This window comes from Gymnoscopelus braueri (assembly GCF_963280865.1).
Source record: "Gymnoscopelus braueri genome assembly, chromosome: 22".
Taxonomy (NCBI): Eukaryota; Metazoa; Chordata; class Actinopteri; order Myctophiformes; family Myctophidae; genus Gymnoscopelus; species Gymnoscopelus braueri.
The window spans coordinates 18,998,989-19,023,224 of record NC_137624.1 but is presented as its reverse complement, the minus strand read 5'-3'; the positions used below and the strand labels follow the sequence as shown (position 1 = coordinate 19,023,224).

The following is a 24,236-nucleotide window of genomic DNA, read 5'->3' as shown; positions in this document are numbered from 1 at the left end:
TGGAAGGATGAGACAAAAGAAAATGGGGAGTAAACAACGACCAGTAATTTATTTAATTCCAACATTACTTGACTTCAGAGGACACTGCAGCCAATTCACCCATCTCTCTCTCTCTCCATCTATGGGTGTAATCTAATGACTCTGTACTCTAGTGAAGTTGATACAGCGTCCCTGTAAAACAAGAAAGGTTAAGTAGGAGGTCGAAAAAAGCATTTCAGCCATTAATCATGAATTACAATGCATGCCAAAACACAGTAGACCAGGGTTATCAACATATTGTACTTAATGTTTATCACATTAATTAACCGAAGTTCATAACATTGCACAACATTACCTTTTTATTTCTTGTCCCTTCTCTGACCCTCTATCATGTTCTATTGGTTAATCAGTGATATTCTAACAAGAATTGTTTTACAGAAAGAAAGAAAGAAAGAAAGAAAGAAAGAAAGAAAGAAAGAAAGAAAGAAAGAAAGAAAGAAAGAAACTATGCAGAGGTCTAACCTTGTCCTGTGGTGTGGGCCTCATGATAGCCACTCTGTCATACTGTCTTCTTAGTAAGGCAAGCAATGCATCAAATCGCCCCTAAAAAAATACAAATGATCAATTTAGAAACAAACAACTTAAACCAGGTTGCTCTGATGTGAAGAGAACACGCATTATATAAAGTATGGAACAAAGTACAACTCACAATCAAAAAAATAATTGCACCAGAGTTAGCTACTTTGCATCTGCTGTCCTATGGCAGGTAGACAAAAAACAACCACAAAACATCAAATACACACACACAAAAAGAAAACAGCACAATACATAATCAGCTTGCCTCAGCCAGAGCTGCCTATGACGTAAAATGGGTAAAAGAGTAGCTCATGAGTGGTCTGTGGAGCCCGGTACATACTAGGCCTACCAGATTAGCCGCTACACAGCACACCGGAGGTGCAGAGTATAGCGGGTGCAAGAGATGACACCCGGTACCTTGCTACGGACTAGCAGCAAGTAATCAGCTCAACTCGTGTCAAGGGAGAGCCCTTGTGGCTCTCTCTTGACATGAGGTTGAGCCCGGGGTTGAGCCGCTCTTGGCCACCAGTCTCTACGGCACCGACCTAGTGCACCCGACATCTCAGCAGCATACTGTAGCGACAGGACTCTTGAGCTCGCTGCAGCATTCATGCAGCACCTTGTCCGAAGATGGCAATCAGCTGGCGAGACAGTGACTATCTTCCCGCTGCAGCAGGGACCGTGACAGGTGACAGCCCGGAGACCTCTGCAACCTGTGCACTAGAGCAGGTATAGAAACAGGATCGCCTCGTATTGAATAACTCAGATGGTGCCCTAGCTTGGACAGAAGCAAGGTCACCTCTGCCTCACACATCGCACCTCTGCCTCACACCTGTGAAACTGTGATGTGACATAAAGATGATTCTGATCGCTGTGCTGCAGGTCTACCATCGTAACTAGGGGAGCTGTTGCAAAGTGAAAGTGTCCTTGTAACCACCGCTGTGGATGAAACATCCTGCAAGGGATAGATCCACTATTATGTTGTATTATTTCACGTTTGCAGTTGATTTTGCATTGTTAACTAACCTTGATAGGGGTGTACCATTTAGACTGCCCTGGGGAGTTGTAGATGGGAGGTGGTCTGGGTGGGGGTCTGCGAATAATAGGCTCCTCCACTTCCTCTGGCATGGTTACCACTGCATTTTTAGCTTTCTCTAGCCGTGCACCCTCCTCCGTGGAGCCCTTTTCCCCCCAGCGCACCTGAGGCAGGTCAAAGAGATGAAGTGATCAAAAAGTGTGTCAGGAACATTCCAGCTAGATCACTGTTAAATAACAACTTATTGTTATCTAATCTATATCTAATCTAATAGATCCAGATACCTTTTCAGAACGTGACAGTAACTTGCTTATTTTGATTCAGATATGTTTTGTCTGATATATTATTCTGTTTTAAAGAGGATTCACTAGTCACGTGGATCTGTATGGAACTTACAAAAAGGATCACATGAGCATTAGTATTCAGGAAAGTGGACAAAGACCAACTTTAAAAGAGAAATAGAAATAATAAAGAGTTATTTTACATAACATCCAGCTGCAAGTGTTAAGTGCCATTCACACTGAGCACTATAACTATAAAGATAACTATAACTATATCGTTCACCATTGTATTTTTGTATATAGTCGGTGTGAACTCTGCCATCCACTTGACTTAGCACGATTTTTAAAACTATATTTTTATAGTTATAGTGCTCACTGCTCAGTGTATGGCCCTTTAAGCACCACAGTTGCATACTGTGGAATGCTTACCTCCATTCGCTTGATTCCACCAGGACCCCTGCCTCCATAATATGAAGCATCTACCATGGGCCATTTGTGTTTTGGCAATATTTCTTCCTCTGGCTCCTGAAGTATAGTTCATAACAGGGGATTAATTAATACAGATATGGCTCAATATATTTCTATTCAGAGAAAATGATAATACCTCAGATATGAGATTTGTTTTTTTATTTTTCTTTCTCCAATATTATTATTAATATGGCATTTGTGACAGGCTCAATGTTAGGTCAGACAACAGATAAAGTTCTTATATCAATTTCCAAACAGCAACATACTGCTTGCCATGCCTTAGTTAAAATTATGCATTTAGCCATAAGGAAATAAGATACCAGACCAGATACGACTTGTCATGACAGAAGCTCTCCCTCTATGTGGGCATGGCTGATTCTCACAACAGGTGTGTAGTCACACCAAAGATAGCCTCGATCTCCAGGCTTTTATTGTTTAGTTTTGCCATAAAATAAAAGCCTGGACCAGCACGTCGGTGTACCCGGTATGAGGAAGTGTTCATTTCCCCAACCAACCAGAGTGCAGTGGGCGTCGCTCGTAATGTTGTGTGGGCGTCGCTCGTAATGTTGTGTTAACGGGGCGGGGGTTGACGGACAGATCGGTGAACCAATGGGATCAGGCGCAGTCTCTCTGCGCCTCTATACACCCGCCCCTCTATACACGAAATCAGGAGCGTTGGTGCAGCCTACACCAAAGATTGTTAATTTATGAAGATAGACCATCCCAATTGGAGCCACTAGAGGCGACATGGTACACAAATCCTACAAATGGTCTCCTAAGTGGGCGCCGGCGTCCAATGTTTGCTGGAGCTAGATCCCGCGAGAGTGTGTTGTTGGGACAGAGAAAGGTCTCGGCTCCCAAGCTGTTAAGGTGACTCTACAACAAACAGATTACTTCAGACTACTTCAGACTACTTCAGACTACAACAGACTACAACAGACTGGCAGATTCTTGGCAAAAGTTGGCACAAACTGTCGGCTGACGGCATGCATAGAGGAAATCAGATAACATAACTCTCCACACTAGGAGGTGGCAGTAGTCTGCAGTGCTGGTCTGCAGGGGCTGCCAGTGTTGCCAGGTCTGCTTATTATAAGCGACTCTGGGCTTGTTTTCCTGTAAAGTCGCTTGTAAATATTCATAGTTGCGGGTTGCTTCTGTTTTGGCTTGTTTCTGAAGTGTAGTTGCTTATTTGGGCTTGCTTTCAAGGTTCTTTTTGAAAATAGCTGATGTAACTATTAATTTGGTGATGCCTCATTCATAAAGGTTGATGCTTTTATTCAGGGGGTAAATCAATCTCATGTAGAAAAATTATTATGTCGCTTTATCGCCTTGTTATATTTGTGTTCTGTGTGGATCTACTCACGAGACAAGTTTAAATGAATGCAAATAATTGCACGAAAACGTAGCACTGTGTAAGGACCTTTAGTCCAAGATAGAAAGTGACCCCTACTCTCATCACAATGATTCTTATTACATTACAGAATGCAAGATGCTGGGTTTAAAGTACATTTTAGTGAGATAAACAAAGGAGTGAGTAACCGTGTTTCGGCTCACATACATCAGCAGGTCCAGTGTCAACAATCCAGTAATATCTGCCGGATATTACCGGAGCACAGGGCCATTTAGCAATATTTATTTTGACATTTGGAAGGTCAGTTATGTTTGTGCCAGTACTCTTTGTATATATTTTAGTGAAGTTGATGTCTCTGCCGGGTGCATCACTCATTTAAAAATACAGATTTTGCCATCTATGACATTGACTGCTGCACTGCACTAATGCATTTAGGAAATGTTCAAGTGGTTTTGAAAAACATTCACAGATCATGTGATTCTGAAACTATAAAACAATAATGTGAACCTAACCATGACAATCCTCATGACAATAAAAAAGCCAATGTAAGGAGAAAAAAGGCATTGTGGCGCCATCATCTGCTTGTTTTGGGAAGAGCCCTATTTCTGTGAAATGCTTGTGTTGTGTATTATTTTGAGAACCATTGTTAAGATCAGTGTACTAACTATCCACAAAAAAAAGCATTTTAAGGTGCTGGTCCCGGCAAAAAGCAGCCATCAGAACAAGTGCACAGGCAACATTTTTATTTTTAATATAAGTGTACTTACTGGCACTGGAGGTGGTGGAGGGGGACGATTTGGAGGGGGCTCTCTGATCACCTGTGAGACACAATTTACTGGAGCTATTATGTCTGTCAATGTCTATTGCAGCAAACGTATTATCTGTTACAGTAGAATAATCACATTACAAATATATTGGCAAAAAAAACAGGAATAGTTAGAAATAATGGATCCAGTTACGATTACTCAAATTGGCAGCAGCACAGATGATGATTATGTTCTGGCACATTTTAATAACATTGGTGACAACCCACAAGGCAGCCAAGGGCGCACGCACGCACGCACACACGCACGCAGCCTATGATCCAGCCTACACCCCATCCCTTTAGCCCTATTTTATACATAGGCTATATGAAAATAGCGGATCTACAAGCTCACAACTCGTCGCATCATTGTAGATCGGCTATTTTCAAACATTTTAGTACTTTTACTTTTGGTACTTAAAGTATATTTTGATGCCAAACTTTTGTACTTTTACTCAAGTAACATTTTGAACACAGGCATTTTACTTGTAAAGCGGCATTTCTACATTGTGGTATTGCTACTTTTACTCAAGTAAAATATCTGAGTACTTTTTCCACCACTGCTCTTCAGATCCCACCTCATTAGCAGCCATCAGCCGTAGCGCTACAGTCATTTCCAATCACCATACTGTCCCTCTACCCTGTCTGGCTCTTATTTCCTACTATAACATGCAGATGCACTTCCTTCTCGTCCGCTAGTTAGATAGATGGCTTGTTGCTCGCTTGTTTTGTTAGTTACCTTGTACCACATCCTTGTTCTCCTAGGGCTCCAATTCCTCAACCGCTTTCTCTGTTTGTGTCTGACAAGTATTCATGTCACTTTCTCCAACTTTTCACTTTGTAAGTCGCTATGGATGACTGGGTCTGCTAAATACCTAAATTGTAAATTGTAACACATCATTAGAGAGATGTAACCCAAGGTCTCTCAACATCAGACACCCTCATCCAGGCAACCTCGTAAATTAGATTTATACACTTGAATGCACACTCGGGCGCGCGCGCACACACACAGACACACACACACACACACACACACACACACACACACACACACACACACACACACACACACACACACACACACACACACACACACACACACACACACACACACACACTTACCACTGTACAGCAGAGAGGCCACAACCACCAGGATAGAACCAGAGCCAGTAGCAGTAGTAGTGCCAATAGTAGCCACAGCACCCAGGTCCCACTGGACTGGAACACACACACACACACACACACACACACACACACACACACACACACACACACACACACACACACACACACACACACACACACACACACACACACACACACACACACACACATGATAGTAACCATTTTTATATCTCTGTAATAACCCAACAAATGTAAGTGCATGTCTACTTTTTAACAGTTCTGGATGCTGCTTAAAACATGCATAATATGTCTAGTGTAAATGTTTGAGTTTAACACTAGCTGATGCCTGCATTGATACATCAGTGTAGTTGTTTTTTGTGTCATTAGTACTCACACATGTAGTTGCATAGATGGTGATGGGACTAGAGATGTAGGATTCTCCATTGTTTAAGCTGATCAGCACATCTATAGATCTGAAAGGTCCAGACAAGTAACACAACACATCAAAGATAAGGCAAAAAGAAAACAAATGCTGTTTACACATTTATTATTGTGCTTTCATCAGCTAGAGCATATCGTCACTGTCGGGTGGAAACATCATATGTCCAAAACAAATTCACTTTTCAGGAAATGGAACGAACACTTTCAGAAATAGTGAAAATAGACGATCTACAAGATCACAACGCGTCGCGATAGATCGGCGACAAGGTTTCTGCCCGACAGCAACGACATAATAAAATCCATTGGTCACTGTGGGAAGACTGGAGGAAGGGACGTGCATCGTGCACAGATAGACTCTAGCTGGAGCTAGAACACCTGCCCGTTTGCCCTCTGGACCAGAAGTGCCCTTTTTTGTTTTGTTTACAGTATGTGGCCCATATGGTGACATCTATCAATTCTGGATTAAAAGCTTCTAATATATTAACAATTCCCCAAAATATGCTATGATATTTTGCCAGACATCCCCCCACTCGTGCCCGCGGCACTCCCGTGCAGCCCCGCCCTTCCCTCCCCTGCGCCTACAGTCAGACACAGAGCTACACACAGCCACACACATCTCCTCCCCCGGCCTTTCCCAATCTCCAGAGTGCCCTGGTGACGACCAACCAGCCGGTTAACAAACAAAACCATATTGTTTGCCCCCCTAAGTCAGATACCAAACTATAACGTCACTTGCTAACATTTTGTCTCGTTGTGAAAAAAGTCTCATTCAGTGCCAAACAGCTGATCCTAAATTAGGGAGTACCCTACTGCCCTGCTTAACAAGCTAGTCATAAATCAATAAATGGATTTAACGTTAGATAACCACCACACGACCAATGTCGGTAGAATGTGTTGTTGGTAGTCGAGCATTTGAAACTATCAATATACTTTTGCTGAACATTTTTGTAGTAACCTTATAGGTTTACATTAAGTAATCTACTGATGACAAATACGCTGCTTCATTTCACCTTAAAGTGAACAGTTTCCCCGGGAGAGTGTAACACACACAGAGGTTCACACAGCTATCTCCCCCAGATCCCCTCCCTGCTGAAGAAGCGCCCCAAACAAACAGTAGGAGTCACTAGACAGCGAGATCCCAAAACGGCGTTGGCGGCCGCCACGCCTCCGCCGCGCATCTGGCACGACCGCCGCGCGTCTGGCACGAGTTTCGAGCCTCAGCCACAAGCGCCGAGCCTCTGCCTCTCCGCCACAGACCGTCAGTTCTCCGCCGCACCCGCCGCGGCGGAGACGCCACCGTCACGGCGGAACCTGCCACTGACAGCCACTGACCGCCACGGACCCGCCACAACCCGTCACTGAGCGCCACTGACAGCCACAACCGCCACTGACCGCCGCCCGCCACAAGCGCCGCCTCCCGCCACGAGTGCCGCCTCCCGCCACGAGCGCCGCCTCCCACCACCAACGCCAAGCCTGCCGCCACGAACCGTCACTGACCGCCACTGACAGCCACTTTCCGCCACTGACCGCCACTTTCCGCCCCGACCCGCCACTCTCAGTGGCGGTCCGCCACTCTCAGTGGCGGTCCGCCACTGACAGCCACTCCTCCGCCATGACCGTGGCATATTTTGCGCATTGAGACAGAGGAGCAGTTGAGATTTCATTCGGCCAGATCTTTCTCAATTTTACTTGAATTCTTATAATTTTTATGTTTATATGATCTGTCAAGTTTATATTTTCCGGTCTATCAGTCATGAAATGATTATATATTTTTTTATAATTTATTATAATGTAAAACGATATCAAGCCGGAGTTTTCCGTGCGTAATTACGCACGTGGTCTGCTCTCCCCCCCCCCCCTCTACACCGATAACTCTTTGCCAAAAATAGCCGATCTCCAAGCTCACACTCCGCGCATATAGTAAATAAGATGGTTATTATTATTCATATTATTATTATAATGACAAACAGTGAATGTCTGACGGACAGAAAGCCTTCTCGAATGATGCCCCGTTGAAATTATATCAAAACGAAATCAAAGTGAGTGTGCTCCAACGGCCTGGGTCTGTCTGTCTGTCTGTCTGTCTGTCTGTCTGTCTATATCTGTCAAGCTCCTTGCCAAAAATAGCCTATCTACAAGCTCACAACGCCTCGCTGCGAGTGACCTTGTAGATCGGCTATTTTTGGTGTGAGTGAGTGTGCTCTAACGGGGGAACACCCTTCCACTTCGAAACACCTCCACATCGACGCACCCCCACTTCGACGCACCTGGGGTCCGACCCACCGGGGGTCCGACACATCGCTAGTCCGACCCGAAATGGATATTTCACCCCCCCACTCCGAAAGTGATTTTTCAAGTCTCTGCATATAAACTCATGCGTAAAATCGTGCGTAATATGCAGCTGTGATGCTCAGATTGACAAGCTCTACAGCTGCTCTACAGCAGATCTACAAGCTCATCGAATATTAATATTTTATTATTATTATTATTATTATTATTATTATTACAGCAGATCTACAACCTCATCAAATATTAATATTTTATTATTATTATTATTATTATTATTATTATTATTATTATTATTATTACAGCAGATCTACAAGCTCATCGAATATTAATATATTATTATTATTATTATTATTATTATTATTATTATTCAATATGTAATATTTATTATGTATTATGTATTATGTATGTATTATTTATTATTATTTGGTCCCTGAGTCCTGATGAGAATATAGACGAATCCACACGCCTATATTTATTTTATTATAATGTCAATACAAATATGTATTCTATAAATATTAATATACTAACATTTCCTGAATGAATGAACTTGGTGAAGTGTCTTGTATAGGGTCGGGGTGACATGTTGCTATAGTTGCTATTAATTACCCCAACCAACATCGAAGCACCTGCGTGCATTAATCCTTCATTAATGTCTGTCTGTCTGTCAAAAGTCCGCGCAGCGGCCGTAACACACACACACACACACACACACACACACACACACACACACACACACACACACACACACACACACACACACACACACACACACACACACACACACACACACACACACACACACACACACACACACACACACAATAATAATTAAATGAATAATACATTGTATTAAAACCCCTGAATCTATCTATCTATCTATGTAAAATAGCCGATCTAAGTTGTGAGCTTTTAGATCGGCTACTTTTGGCTAAACTTCTCCTCACAAAAGGGATGCTAATGTTCAAGTGGTTATAAAGTAAAAAACAATCATATCACACAAAGATTTGGCAGACCGCTGTAGTAACTCTGAGGACCCCCCTGTGTGTGTGTGTGTGTGTGTGTGTGTGTGTGTGTGTGTGTGTGTGTGTGTGTGTGTGTGTGTGTGTGTGTGTGTGTGTGTGTGTGTGTGTGTGTGTGTGTGTGTGTGTGTACGCACGGACCGCGTCGGCCGTGTGTCCATCCAACCACCACCCCCCCAGCTCCCGAGGCTATCCGCGAGCCCCCCTCCCCCCTTCCCCGCTCCTCCGGGTGTCACTCATTGTAAAATATAGGCCTACTTAAAGTTTCAAACATAAAAGTAATATAATATTTGAAAATAGCACATCTAAGTTCCTATTGTAAGTTTGTACATCGGCTACTTTTTTTATAGCCTATAAAATATGTCTCAAGGTTCATGTAATAATTTATATCTGCAAAGTGTAGGATTATTATTATTAATATTCTTTGCATATTCCAATACAAACCAATGCTTCAGTGCATGCGCTCCAGCGGTACGCCCACAGCCTGGGTGTCTGTCTGTCTGTCTGTCTGTCTGTCTGTCTGTCTGTCTGTCTGTCTGTCTGTCTGTCTGTCTGTTCACGCCGCGACCGTAACACACACACACCACACACACACACACACACACACACACACACACACACACACACACACACACACACACACACACACACACACACACACACACACACACACACACACACACACACACACACACACACACACACACACACACGCACGCAAGCACAGTTAACCCCGAGACTATGTTCCCCCCAAGGTGAATAAATAATAATTTAAGAAATAAAAAATGATATTAAAACCCCTAAATCTATCTATATATCTATCTATCTACCTAAAATATGTAATATAAGCTCACAACGTAAATCGGCTATTTTTGGCTAAACTTCTCCTCAGAAAAGGGATGCTAGTGTTCAAGTGGTTAAAAAAAAAAAAAAATCACACAAAGATTGGGCGGACCCCTTTAGTAACTCTGAGGACCCCCTAGGGGTCCTACACCCCCTGTTGAAGACCCCTGAATGATCTACCTACCACCTCTGTCTGTAGCCAGACAGCTACAGGAGTGTGTGTGTGTGTGTGTGTGGTGTGTGTGTGTGTGTGTGTGTGTGTGTGTGTGTGTGTGTGTGTGTGTGTGTGTGTGTGTGTGTGTGTGTGTGTGTGTGTGTGTGTGTGTGTGTGTGGAGCAGACGAGCGTCTCTGAGTCTGTGATGAGTCTGTCTGTTGGAATGCACTCCCCAAAACTTTCAGAGATGCGCCCACCTTCCAATCCTTCAAAACCCAGTGGTAAATTGGACACTAACGCAACAGGTTTTTGCAAACTCTCACTGGCCCATGCAGTCCTAACCGGACTGATGTTTCTCTGGAGTGGAAAGGAGCAGACGAGCATCTCTGAGTCTGTCATTCAACACGCACGCAACAGGTGGTCCCTCATTTTCCTTTGGAATGCACTCCCCAAAACTTTCAGAGATGCGCCCACCTTCCAATCCTTCAAAACCACCATCAAAACTCACCTCTTCAATATCACTAAGCTAAAAGGTGTAAAACATGAATAAATAGACCGCCTATTATTATTTCTTAATATTTCAAGAGGTTATTCAACTCTCTCCAACTATCTTTTAACTGCTCCCCATTTGCGTCATGCATGACTGACAGCAAGGCTTTAATTTGGTTCATTTAATTAGTAAAGACAGACAGGTCAGTACCATAGACAGCTCCTCGTCATCACTACCGACACACAGGCAGTTCAGCACCACAGGCAGCTACTCATCAGTGTATTAATCATACAGAGATATTCACTTTTAAGTCATGAAGTGAGGCCACAGTTCATTGACTATCAAATGATGGTAACATTGTACCTCTAAGAGAAACTGTAGGGTGTTTGAACTACAATGATTTTTAATATTATCTTCATCTGGCATCTATCATCTAAAGACCGCTGACTGCTCTGTCTGTATAGCCATGATGCTTCGGAGCTATGATGTCAGCTATATAGCTGACAGTAGCCATATATAGTATCTGATTATTAGGCAGTGCATTTGGCATGTGCGTAAATATGAATCTGGCAGCTAGGGGATAGGGATACATTAATTGACGTTCATTATATACCATATAGATATAGGTGTTTTAAGAAAATGTATTATTTCTTGAATTATTATTTATTCACCTGGGGGGGTGGGGGCCTGTGGCAATAAAGCCTGGGTTAACTGCGTGCGTGCGTGCGTGCGTGCGTGCGTGTGTGTTACAGCCGCAGACTTTTGATAGGCAGACAGACAGACAGGCAGACAGACAGGCAGGCAGGCAGACAGACAGACAGACAGGCAGGCAGGCAGGCAGGCAGGCAGCACTGCTGGAGCGCACTCAAGCATTAGTTGGAATTGGACTATGCAACGAATAATAATATAATAATAATCCTACACTTTGCAGATTATTATATTATAACCACTTCAGCCATATTTTATACATAGGATATAAGAAAAATAGCAGATCTACAAGCTCACAATGGGAGCTTAGATGCGCTATTTTCAAACATTGTATTACTTTCATGGGGCGGGGTGGAGGGGGGAAGGGGGGGGGGTCGCGGATTGCTTCGGGACCAGTGGCGTTCCCAGGAATTACATTTAAGGCAGGCGAGATCCCCCCCCCCCCCCCCCCCCGGGGGAAAACGGAAAAACGTTAATAAAAACAATATGCAAGTATATTCAATGTATGTATTTTTATTCTAAAAAAAGGGCAGCATAACAGAAAAGGCGAACATGATGACCTGCACAAATTATTATATTTGGTAATGAATGGCTAAAGCTGCTCTCAGAGCCCCTTTTATGCCAGGTGAGTACAGGTGATGGCCCAGACCCCCCACACATGGCATTCCTGGCACCCCATGAAAACAAAGGCATACATTTGCATCATAGACGAGGGTCGCTCTACTGACTACGGTAATGATTGGCTGCCTGCCCGCGTGAATGGACGAGGAGGCGGGGGGCTAATGGCTCGACGACCACTATTTTAATAAAAGGAGGATTAATGAAGGATTAATGCACACAGGTGCTTCGATGTTGGTTGGGGTAATTAATGACTATAGCAACATGTCATCCCGACCCTACGAGACACTTTACCAAGTTCATTCATTCATGAAATATTAGTATATTAATATTTAGAGAATACATATTTGTATTGACATTATAATAAAATAAATATAGGCGTGTGGATTCGTCTATATTCTCATCAGGACTCAGGGACCAAATAATAATAAATAATAATACATACATAATACATAATACATAATAAATATTACATATTGAATAATAATAATAATAATAATAATAATAATAATATATTAATATTCGATGAGCTTGTAGATCTGCTGTAATAATAATAATAATAATAATAATAATAACTAGAAAATGTGCTCCTCGGAGCACAAGTCTCCGCCAGCAGACTATAGCAATTATATTATCATAGCAATAACTAATGAGATACAGTAGAGTAAAAGATATATACTGTAGTTAAATAAAAAGGTGTATGTTAAAGAAATATTTATTTAAAAAAAAATGATTTAAAAATCATATTTTGTCTTCTAATGTTTAAAAATATGTTTAAAAAAATGTTTAAAAAAATGTTTAAAAAAAGATAGGATGAAAAAAAGAGATCCAAAAAATTATTTATTTATGTATAATTTTTCCGTTTTCGCTTCAAAAACGTAAACGGCTTTTTGAAGTGACACACCTTTTTATTATAGGATTGTATTTCGTCATGCGTCCCTCTAGCCAATCAGAGACATTGATGTCAACATATTGACACGTATTAAGAGTTCGGCTTTGTTGTGGGATCATTTCAACTCTAGTCCTCTTCTACGTTACAATTGTAGATGAGTATGCTTTCTTAGCTTTGGCCTTCTGCGCCTTTGCTTGACCAATGTTAGGTGTTCTCAGAGGGAAACACACACGCACAGACGGGTGACTTGGACTTACTGAAGGTACTGTTCCAATCAAGTCTGATTGATCCTGTTTTACCTCACTTCAAAAAGTAAGGGCTTTTTGAAGTGACACACCTATTTATAGAATTGTATTTCGTCACGCATCCCTCTAGCCAATCAGAGGCATTGGTGTCAACAAATTGACACGTGTCACGTGGAGCTTGCCCAATGTTAGCTTGGCTAACAATGTTTGCTCACACAAAGCGAAAACATATTCTCCACCTTCGGCGGAGACAATAATAATAAAATATTAATATTTGATGAGGTTGTAGATCTGCTGTAATAATAATAATAATAATAATAATAATAATAAAATATTAATATTCGATGAGCTTGTAGATCTGCTGTAGAGCAGCTGTAGAGCTTGTCAATCTGAGCATCACAGCTGCATATTACGCACGATTTTACGCATGAGTTTATATGCAGAGACTTGAAAAATCACTTTCGGAGTGGGGGGGTGAAATATCCATTTCGGGTCGGACTAGCGATGTGTCGGACCCCCGGTGGGTCGGACCCCAGGTGCGTCGAAGTGGGGGTGCGTCGATGTGGAGGTGTTTCGAAGTGGAAGGGTGTTCCCCCGTTAGAGCACACTCACTCACACCAAAAATAGCCGATCTACAAGGTCACTCGCAGCGAGGCGTTGTGAGCTTGTAGATAGGCTATTTTTGGCAAGGAGCTTGACAGATATAGACAGACAGACAGACAGACAGACAGACAGACAGACAGACAGACCCAGGCCGTTGGAGCACACTCACTTTGATTTCGTTTTGATATAATTTCAACGGGGCATCATTCGAGAAGGCTTTCTGTCCGTCAGACATTCACTGTTTGTCATTATAATAATAATATGAATAATAATAACCATCTTATTTACTATATGCGCGGAGTGTGAGCTTGGAGATCGGCTATTTTTGGCAAAGAGTTATCGGTGTAGAGGGGGGGGGGGGGAGAGCAGACCACGTGCGTAATTACGCACGGAAAACTCCGGCTTGATATCGTTTTACATTATAATAAATTATAAAAAAATATATAATCATTTCATGACTGATAGACCGGAAAATATAAACTTGACAGATCATATAAACATAAAAATTATAAGAATTCAAGTAAAATTGAGAAAGATCTGGCCGAATGAAATCTCAACTGCTCCTCTGTCTCAATGCGCAAAATATGCCACGGTCATGGCGGAGGAGTGGCTGTCAGTGGCGGACCGCCACTGAGAGTGGCGGACCGCCACTGAGAGTGGGCGGGTCGGGGCGGAAAGTGGCGGTCAGTGGCGGAAAGTGGCTGTCAGTGGCGGTCAGTGACGGTTCGTGCGGCAGGCTTGGCGTTGGTGGCGGGAGGCGGCGCTCGTGGCGGGAGGCGGCACTCGTGGCGGGAGGCGGCGCTTGTGGCGGGCGGCGGTCAGTGGCGGTTGTGGCTGTCAGTGGCGCTCAGTGACGGGTTGTGGCGGGTCCGTGGCGGTCAGTGGCTGTCAGTGGCAGGTTCCGCCGTGACGGTGGCGTCTCCGCCGCGGCGGGTGCGGCGGAGAACTGACGGTCTGTGGCGGAGAGGCAGAGGCTCGGCGCTTGTGGCTGAGGCTCGGCACTCGTGCCAGACGCGCGGCGGTCGTGCCAGATGCGCGGCGGAGGCGTGGCGGCCGCCAACGCCGTTTTGGGATTTCGCCCCTCCTGACACAGTGACAAGGACACTATCCCCCTAGCAGGGGTCAGCAACCTCAAATGTCAAAAGAGCCATTTTGGACCAAAACATTTTATACAAAATCTGTCTGGAGCTGCAAACATATTTGAGCCTTATAATGGCAACACAGGCTATTAAGTGTATAGGTAACAGCATAGATGGGCAAAAAAAAAGGAAAATGTTTTAAGTAAAGTAAAGTATACTTGATTAGAACATTCGACAATTAATGTCTAATATTCCTACAATTGCTAAAAATGTTAATTTTGGGGCATAAACAAGAAGTTGAAGGAAACATTTAAGTCTGATAATGATGCACCGTGCATGTTCACATCACGTATACTTTACATTACTTGACCATTATTTTTTAGCCAATTTTACATCGAGGTGCCCAGATGTCCATAGTGCCCACCTATCCTGTATCCAGTGTACATTATACTATAAAATTACTAAATACAAATACATGCTAACGAGCATTCATTAAATATGATAACATCTTGCAGCAGATCAAACATAGGCCTACATGTAATCCAGCAGCATCGGCAGTAAAAGCAAACAACTCTGTTTTCCTCGGTTATCTTATCTTTTTTTTGCATTTGGAATCACACCAGTTTGTTTACACAAGGCTGACGCTTGCCAATAAATGTGTCGCAGGCTATGACGCAAACGTTGACAGAAATTTTGAAACTTTTGATTTATTCTGCACATTTTTACACCATTAGAGAACATAAGAATGTATGTGTCATGTTTGTTCTACTACAGCAATGATACATTTAAATTTAAATGTGAAAGAAATTGACAATGTTAATTTTCATGTCTTTTTTGTAAAGCTACAGGGAGCCACTAGGGAGGAGCAAAAGAGCCGCATGACACTCTAGAGCCGCGGGTTGCAGACCCCCGCCCTGCACATGTGCATAGCAAGGGATCAAAACCAGGCCTGTTGGTGTTTTTCTTGACACCACTGGGACATATCCTTACTCTAATTTGAATGCTTTTTTGATTGGATTTTAATTCAATGTGTCTGTAGAGGCGGAGCGGAGCTGGAAACAGGCCAGGCCAGCAAATGTGTCGATGAAATGAAATATGTCCCTAGGCAAGACTCTTAACCCCTAATTGCTCACAGGCCCTCATTGGAAACAAGACCGCAAGGACTTTCATGAACGGACCTGTTAAAGGAATTATCCTTATCCTAACACACACACACACACACACACACACACACACACACACACACACACACACACACACACACACACACACACACACACACACACACACACACACACACACACACACACACACACACGGTTGATCTAACATTTGTCACCTTCTTTTGAACTTTGAAATGTAGCTCTAAGCGTAAGTTCAAGAAGGAAGATCTCTCTCTCACACTTTCATCTTTATTGCTGAGGATGCTTCACAAACATCCTGTCATTCTCAGCTTGAAGTGTGAGCACTTCTAGCCGATCTGCCAATCTGCAGTCAGCCAATCAGGCGATTGGACTCCGCCTTTAAATGTCACTGCCTCTGACCCTGTTATTCTCTTTTCAGCAAGCAACAAGCAACCCACCTCCATCTCCAACTCCATCCCCCAAGGAGCACTACCACCACCAGTGTCTAGACTCCGGGGGGTTTTCCCTTTTAAAGCAAATCTTATGTTAAATGTAAACAGAGTCTAATCTGCAAATTTGTATTCAATAAAACTTGTTCTACTTACAGTGGGTATGAGTCAATAAATACACATTGTGTGCAATGATTAAGGCCATGAAATTAGATTGATTGTAGTGTTGAAGAACTGATTTAGCCTCGAGAAGGCATTTTCTCTGTGGGCACTCATTACAATAAACAGCCATTGTCCATAATGATACATTGTCAAAGGAAGTAAATTAGACACATTTTATCTGTGGTCATATACTGGTCATATACTGGTGAGCCACAAGAATGTTACTATGTAACATAAAAACCACTGGTTCAATGACATTTGAAAAACATGATCATCAGTCATTAGTTTTGGTTTCTGGTTTTTGTCTTATAGAAAATTATAAATATTGCTGCCACTGACTAAATTAATGAGAATTCATGACACTACAAATGACCATAACTAATCTCAATCATTAAATATAAAATGTTGTGGGAGTGTGTGTGTGTGTGTGTGTGTGTGTGTGTGTGTGTGTGTGTGTGTGTGTGTGTGTGTGTGTGTGTGTGTGTGTGTGTGTGTGTGTGTGTGTGTGTGTGTGTGTGTGTGTGTGTGTGTGTGTGGGTGCGTGCGTGCGTGTGGGTGCGTGTGTGCATGTGCGTGCACTTACTGTCCGACCTCATAGAGTACAGGGGCAGGACATAACAGATAGCCATCTTCAACCACTGTGGGCTTCTGGTCTGGGGGCAGAGAGAGGGAGAATGAGAATTGATTTTATTTTATTATTAATAATATGCCACTACATATGAAGGAGACAAAGCAAGAAATGAAAGGTTGACAGAGAAAGACCAGACCGATGGTGAAAGAAAGAATAAAATAACATGATGTGTGGAAATAAGCCAAGCAGTAAACAAGACTAGAGTCCTGAGGCCCTTAGAGGCTGTGCAGCTCCTTAAAGTTAATCCACTAGGTTATAAATCATGTGTGCATAATTTTAGCCTGAGGGTGGAAGCCTACTAGATGAAAGGTCATGGGGTCACTCAAAACACTTAGGGTTCATCCTTTGGGGAGCATGATTTTGCTCAGCAACTTTCATTGCAATCTGCTATTAGAATATGCAATAACTTGTGTGCAAGTGGACAGTTAGGGAACCAGAGGAAAGGCCATGCCATGGGGTCACCAAAATCAGTAGGATTCATCCTCTCTGTGGAGAATGAAGGTGTACAACAGATGTAATGGTAATCTAGCCAGGAGCTTGCTAGATACTGTATGTTGTTTGGGACAAAGTGTTGGACGTATCAGCTGGCCGACATCCAATTGCAGAGCTAAAAATAAGAATGGTAGAAATGGTCATGTGTTGTGTTCTGTCAGTGACCTTTCTGGGCCACTCGCTCTCTTCCTCCTCTGTGCATCCCTTCCTCCCTCAGCCCTTCTATTTCTCTCCTGTCCTCCTTCTATTCCTCCATTTCCCCCCTTTCTCTTTTTCTCCTTCACTCATTCTCCCTCATAGCTCCCCACCCCATCTATCCTCCCTGTCTTCCTTTCCCCTCCATTATCCCTCCCTCTCCATCCCTCAATTTCCCCTGTGTGTGTGTGCTGTTAATAGACTACTGAGACATAGACCATCTTCATGCTCTCTGTTCGACCACATAATGTCTCCATTGTTCTCTGACTTACATAAATAAAAAGCCCACTGTGCTGTCCTGATCAGAGCAGGACGCAGGCCTAATCAAGCATGACTCTGAATTTCCATCATGCTATAGAGAACAGAGAGAAGCTAATGTGCAGCATGCTACACGTAAGGGGACAGTGATGCCATATTCTTTCTTTTATAAGATCCTTTCATCCCATCTCCAAAGGGTGAAACAACTGATAACTTTGCCATGCTAACATTCATTAAGAGTGACCAATCTATTTCAGCTCAGAACTCAGCAAAATGGTTTTGGTCAAGGGTGCAACAGCTAATGTATTATCGGCGCTGTTGGGTGGAAATGAACCAAACTTTTCTGGAAAGGGAGTAAAGAACTATCATTTGGTCACAAGCTCTTGTAAATACTTTTCATTGGTTAAATATTTATGATGGCAACATGTTTTGTACTGACTGTATGTCCTGTGGTCGACTGTGAGAGAACAGAGAACGCCCTCAGACCTCCTGGCCCCACTGAAGCCACTCCCCCTCAACACAATGTTGAAGGACTCTGGGAAGCATCCGTTTTATACAGACAGACAGATAGAGAGATGGAGAGAGAGAGAAAGAGAGAGATAGAGAAAGAGAGAGAGAGAGAGAGAGAGAGAGAGAGAGAGAGAGAGAGAGAGAGAGAGAGAGAGAGAGAGAGAGAGAGAGAGAGAGAGAGAGAGAGAGATTATTATAAAGTGGTTACATAGCAATGGTATCCTATTTTAATTATTTAGAGGCTGCACATATTAGAAATCTAACATAATTAATAATATATGACACCCGTGGAAGTAAAACTTCCCATCATTTAACACTGCTGCAGCTGCACAGGCCTGTGCTTGGAGAGTGGTTACCAATGTTTACAATGGAGTGAAGAAACTGACACATTTACTGCTGTGATAAAAATGAAAATATCTGGGAAGAATTAGACGACTTTGAGTTTACTTTTTCATTTTGTTGTGACCTAACAGGTCACAACAAAATGCACACCTGATGACATTTCAAATATTACAGAGAATACAGTATGCCTATCATGTGTTAACTTGGAATCTACAGTAAAAGTAAGGTCTACAGCAAAAGCTAACATTTGTTCCAGAAGAATAGACAGACAGACAGACAGACAGACAGACAGACAGACATCTATTTTTAATTAATTATTCTCATGTCAGGTACGGTTCTTCAAACAGGTTAGTTTATTTACAGAGCGGCTCCATTACTGACTGCAGACAATGAGACACACACAAGAACTATGTGCAAATTGTGTAAATTATTAACTATAATTATTATGTTCATAGAGGGTGAGAAAATCTTCCCAACCAACTTACCATTCACACAAACACTTGATGGCTCTATTCTATATATTTCTGTGCAGGACTGCTTCAGAATCTGTAAATATACACAGACAAAAGGTTAGGGGTGTAATGCAATATTCATGGAATATGTACTCTGTAATGGTGTGTGCATGTACAGTAAATAACACATCATACTGGTGAAACGACGCATACTGGTGAAACACCTTTTACTTGTACAGAGTGTGGCAAAGTCTTTGATTACAATCTGAAACAACACATGAGAATTTGTATGATGCTGATAGAACATAATCTAACTTTTACCGAGTCAACTATGTCCTTGAGAGCGTGGAATCCAGACAACACTGGGAACACTTGATCTGTGCTGTCTGCTATGTCAGCGAGCTGCAAGATAGAAGGTGAAAAAACTGCTAGTTTACAATTTAGCTTTAGGCATTTAGCAGACACTTTAAGCTAGAGCGAGTGCCAGGTCAGAGCAAGTGATTAACCACTTACCGCCCTATATATATATACTGCCCTACAGTATATACTTTGTTTTGACGAATTGTGAAAATAGCCAATCTACTGTACAAGCGCATAGGGGGGTGGCCGACTGGCCGTAGCTTTAGAGGGTAAAGAAGCTATCTGGTAATCAGACGGTCACCAGTTCATCTCCCAGCCAAGTGTCTCTGAGCAAGCCACTTAACCCCTAACAGCCCCCCATCGGGCTCTCATGACAACCATATCTGAGCAGCTATCAGCTGGGTGAAGCTGAAATTGAATTTCCCCTGTGGAATTGTTACGGTCTACAAATAAATAATAACAAGAAACAAAAGAGATGAACTAAGGTAGGTTTTGTAGGGGAAAAAAACAAGTTAGCGTCTTGGGGTTATGAATGTGAAGAGGGCTGAGCTCTCAGCCTGACAACACCATCACCATCACAGCAGTCAATATAGCTAATGATCTGAGCACCCAAGCATTCTTCGCCCCACTACCATCTGGACACAGATACAGGTCTCGAAGAAGGAAAGAAAAATAGGCCTACATTTAAATTTCAATCAAGTGACAGTGTCCCCTCTTGTTTCAAGATGAATCATAACGGTTCTTTGATCGTTTTTGCAGTACTTTGATGTACAGTATTATTATTTATTGAAAGGCTGGGTGGCATCCCTTCAAAGTAGTTAATCCCATAATGTAGGGAGTCGGACGCTCTTTTTTTTAACAGGAGGTTGCTTCTGGTTGCCGCCCAGAGCTTTCATCTCCCCTCTAATGATAGCATAACGGGAAGCATGCCTTGCACCATCCAATTAGAGCATGATGTAATTACTTCCTCCTTAGACCACAGCATAAAGGTCTATCAACAGACGGAGTAGGACATAGCAGGCCCTACATCTGTTGCTTCCTAAAGGCTATTTTCCAATTATGCTGGCGGTCGACTAATACAAATTACTATCTATTTATTACATGGCTGCTGATGTGTAGTTAGAATATCAGTTACAGTAATGGATTTTTTTTACATCATCATACACACATGTACACAGAGCAACACCCATACAAGTTTGCTATTACTTTCTTGCGAGGACTTTCTATATTTCCATTGATTGCTCAACCTCTAACCACAAAATCAAACCTTGAACTTCACCAGTACATGTCGGACCTTAACCCATATCCTATCTTTAACCTAAACCTCGTCTCACTATTCCTGTGAGAAGTTCAGCTCACATGCACACACACACTCGCTCACACACGCACATGTATAGATTACAATAAAAAACAATAGATAAATAAGATGTTCTACCTGTTTGTGGTCAAATCCCAGGACTCCAACACAGTACACTCTGGCACCATACCCTCTGACTTTGTCGGCCTAATTAGTACAGGGTAAAAAACTAAAATATCACAAATAGTCATCATGCTCATCAACACTACCAGCACCACCATCTCTCTTATTATAATTTGCATCATCATCATCATTTGTAATTAGTTTGTGTGACTGCATACATTTACTCTATGTGCCTGTGTACAGGTATGTGTGTGACTGCATGCACAGAGCATGTGTAACTACATGTACCTTGATACTGTGTGTGTGTGTGTGTGTGTGTGTGTGTGTGTGTGTGTGTGTGTGTGTGTGTGTGTGTGTGTGTGTGTGTGTGTGCGTGTGTGTGTGTGTGTGTGTGTGTGTGTGTGTGTGTGCGTGTGCGTGCGTGCGTGTGTGTGTGTGTGCACGCGTGGATTTGTGTGTGCATCATATGTGTGTGCATGTGTGTGTGCATGTGTGCGTGTATTACCTCCTGTATTGTCAGTTCATATGGGTAAACATCCAGTTTGCCGTCGGTCAGAGCAATGATGATACTGGATGAGCGTGAGGTCTGGGCCTGCATCTGCTCTGTTACCTGCAGGGGAAGAGTGTTGTACGGAACAGACGACACAATAAAAGAGGTTATCACATTTTGGCAATACATTTTTGTAAAAGCTGTTTTGTTTCTAAACAAGCCAGCTCTTTCCCATCCCTGCAGCACCTTCCCCTGGCTCCCCATCGCTTGTTATTCAAACACCCAACAGGCTATGGTATCCAAAGAGAGACAAACGTTGTTAATACCAGCATTCTGATTGACTTTTGTTATTATGTCAGTGATGAGGTACAGTAGATGCTCTAAATGTACCTACCGTATGCATTTAATTGGTTTGGTCAATTATTAAACTGCATTATGTCTATGTCACCAGGACACTTTACTACATATTTATTTAAACTTAACTTCCTCACATTCTGACGTTGCAGAACAGAATTCTGGCTCTGTTATGTATTGTAATAAAAAACATCTAGCTGATGCTGTCTTTGTAGTCTAATTCTCTTTTAGTGAATGTCACCTTCAATCAAATTTCTCTTGGGACCAAAAAATGGCATGTACTGCCTGCCCATTACATGTGCATGTGAGCAAATGGAAAATTATAGCCTTTTTTGCAAAAGCAGCACTAATTTAGTGTTTTTAATTTTTCATTAAACGGATAAAGAATGAGTGAGAGGTTATAAGCCTTAAGAATACCTACCGCTTTCATGCCTTCATGCATATATGTTTCACCTGCAGGTCTTATTTCGCTCAGCTGTTTTAAACCCTCTGCAATATCAGCCCTGTGAACAAACATGAATGACCACATGAACCAACATGAAATGGAACACTTTAATGTAATGCTGAGACAAGAAACCCAGCTACCTGGATAAGTGTTTGGTTTTCAGTAAAGAAGTGAATGAAATGTGGTGATGGAGAGAATGAAGAAAAAAAAGACAAAAACCAAAACACAAAAAGAATGAAGGAGCATGTATGGGATAAGAAAGATAAGAGAGGGAGAGAGAGCGAGAGAGAGAGAGAGAGAGAGAGAGAGAGAGGAGAGAGAGAGAGAGAGAGAGAGAGATGAGAGAGAGAGGAGAGAGAGAGAGAGAGAGAGAGAGAGAGAGAGAGAGAGAGAGAGAGATGGTACCTGTCTCCGGTAAGTGGCAGTATGACAGCTGCTCTTGATGAAAAGACAATGTATGATACCCTCATCCTGGGACTGGAACAGACACACAAACAACATAATGTACACACACTTGAATCTTGTGCTGAATAAAATGTATTCAAATGGACATTTAATGTCCATTTGGGCATATAATGCTTTGCCAATTTCTTTTAGGTAATTTCTTAATGTGCAAAATGTCTGCTTTTTTTCCCCTTCATTTGTTTTGACAATGATCTAAACACGTCTACTGCACATTTTCCTTTTAATCTTTCTCAAAATTGCTGCAGTTCAGCACAAATTGGCTAGCCTTCTGTGGCATGTAAGTGTATATTGTATAATATTATGTAGAGACAATCCTAAAGTGTCTGTTTTTACGCATCCTCTAATGTTCTAGATTTCTCCTTTACTCATGGAACACTGACTGATATTATACCCTGTGTTTTATTATGTTTCATGTCACACCAACATTTTCGCACACACCACACTTGTGTTAAATCTCTAAATCTTTATAGGTAGCCATAAGACGTAACTAAGGAAGCTTTTTACAAGATAAACCTGACTTTTAGTGAAAACATGTTCTACAAAACCAGCTTATTGTTGTAATTACACTAATTCCATACACGGCTTCAATGGTATTATTGTCATAACCTGATTATTTGGGTTAATAGTGTGTAATAATTAATTACAGGTAAGGTAGGGCTAACCGTTGCAGTGCTAATTACATGTTGTACCCATAGAGCTGCAGTTGACCTACAGAGGGAGTAGGCCTACAGTAGCTGCCATAACTGTGGCTACTGAGCCTTATCACGAAAGGACGCCATAGGGGTCCATCTGGTCCATGTTTACACTCTCAGAGTTAAATAAACACTGAGGATTTTACTGTTTAGAAGTGTTAGCACCAACCCTCCATTCATTGTGCTATACCGTTCTGGCTGAAAACTCCTTCCTCATGTCTTTGTTCTGGTCGAAACCACCCTTAACATCTGGGACGGCTGTTCCTGAGCTTAAACTTAGTACCCCACCATTAAGTCTCAAAAATATCTCTCACACTTTCAGCTCACCACATCCCCTTTGCAGTGGTGGAAAGTAACTAAGTACATTTACTTAAGTACCGTACTTAAGTACAATT

General features: G+C 42.3%; 1 protein-coding gene across 1 annotated transcript in view; it reads right to left on the bottom strand.

Annotated features, from left to right (window-relative positions):
- Positions 1 to 27: 27 nt before the first annotated feature.
- antxr2b (ANTXR cell adhesion molecule 2b) overlaps positions 28 to 24,236 on the bottom strand; it is a 26,483-nt gene continuing 2,274 nt past the window's right edge. The window contains exons 3-17 of the mRNA XM_080419574.1: positions 23,090 to 23,161; positions 22,661 to 22,742; positions 21,901 to 22,005; positions 21,411 to 21,479; positions 19,937 to 20,017; positions 19,649 to 19,709; positions 18,751 to 18,846; positions 17,319 to 17,388; positions 6,013 to 6,091; positions 5,616 to 5,711; positions 4,459 to 4,509; positions 2,302 to 2,397; positions 1,582 to 1,755; positions 502 to 582; positions 28 to 171 (exon numbers count right to left, since the gene is read on the bottom strand). Coding sequence (XP_080275700.1) covers positions 133 to 171; positions 502 to 582; positions 1,582 to 1,755; positions 2,302 to 2,397; positions 4,459 to 4,509; positions 5,616 to 5,711; positions 6,013 to 6,091; positions 17,319 to 17,388; positions 18,751 to 18,846; positions 19,649 to 19,709; positions 19,937 to 20,017; positions 21,411 to 21,479; positions 21,901 to 22,005; positions 22,661 to 22,742; positions 23,090 to 23,161 — 1,252 coding nt within the window. The 3' untranslated portion in view covers positions 28 to 132. The remainder of the gene's footprint in view (positions 172 to 501; positions 583 to 1,581; positions 1,756 to 2,301; positions 2,398 to 4,458; positions 4,510 to 5,615; positions 5,712 to 6,012; positions 6,092 to 17,318; positions 17,389 to 18,750; positions 18,847 to 19,648; positions 19,710 to 19,936; positions 20,018 to 21,410; positions 21,480 to 21,900; positions 22,006 to 22,660; positions 22,743 to 23,089; positions 23,162 to 24,236) is intronic.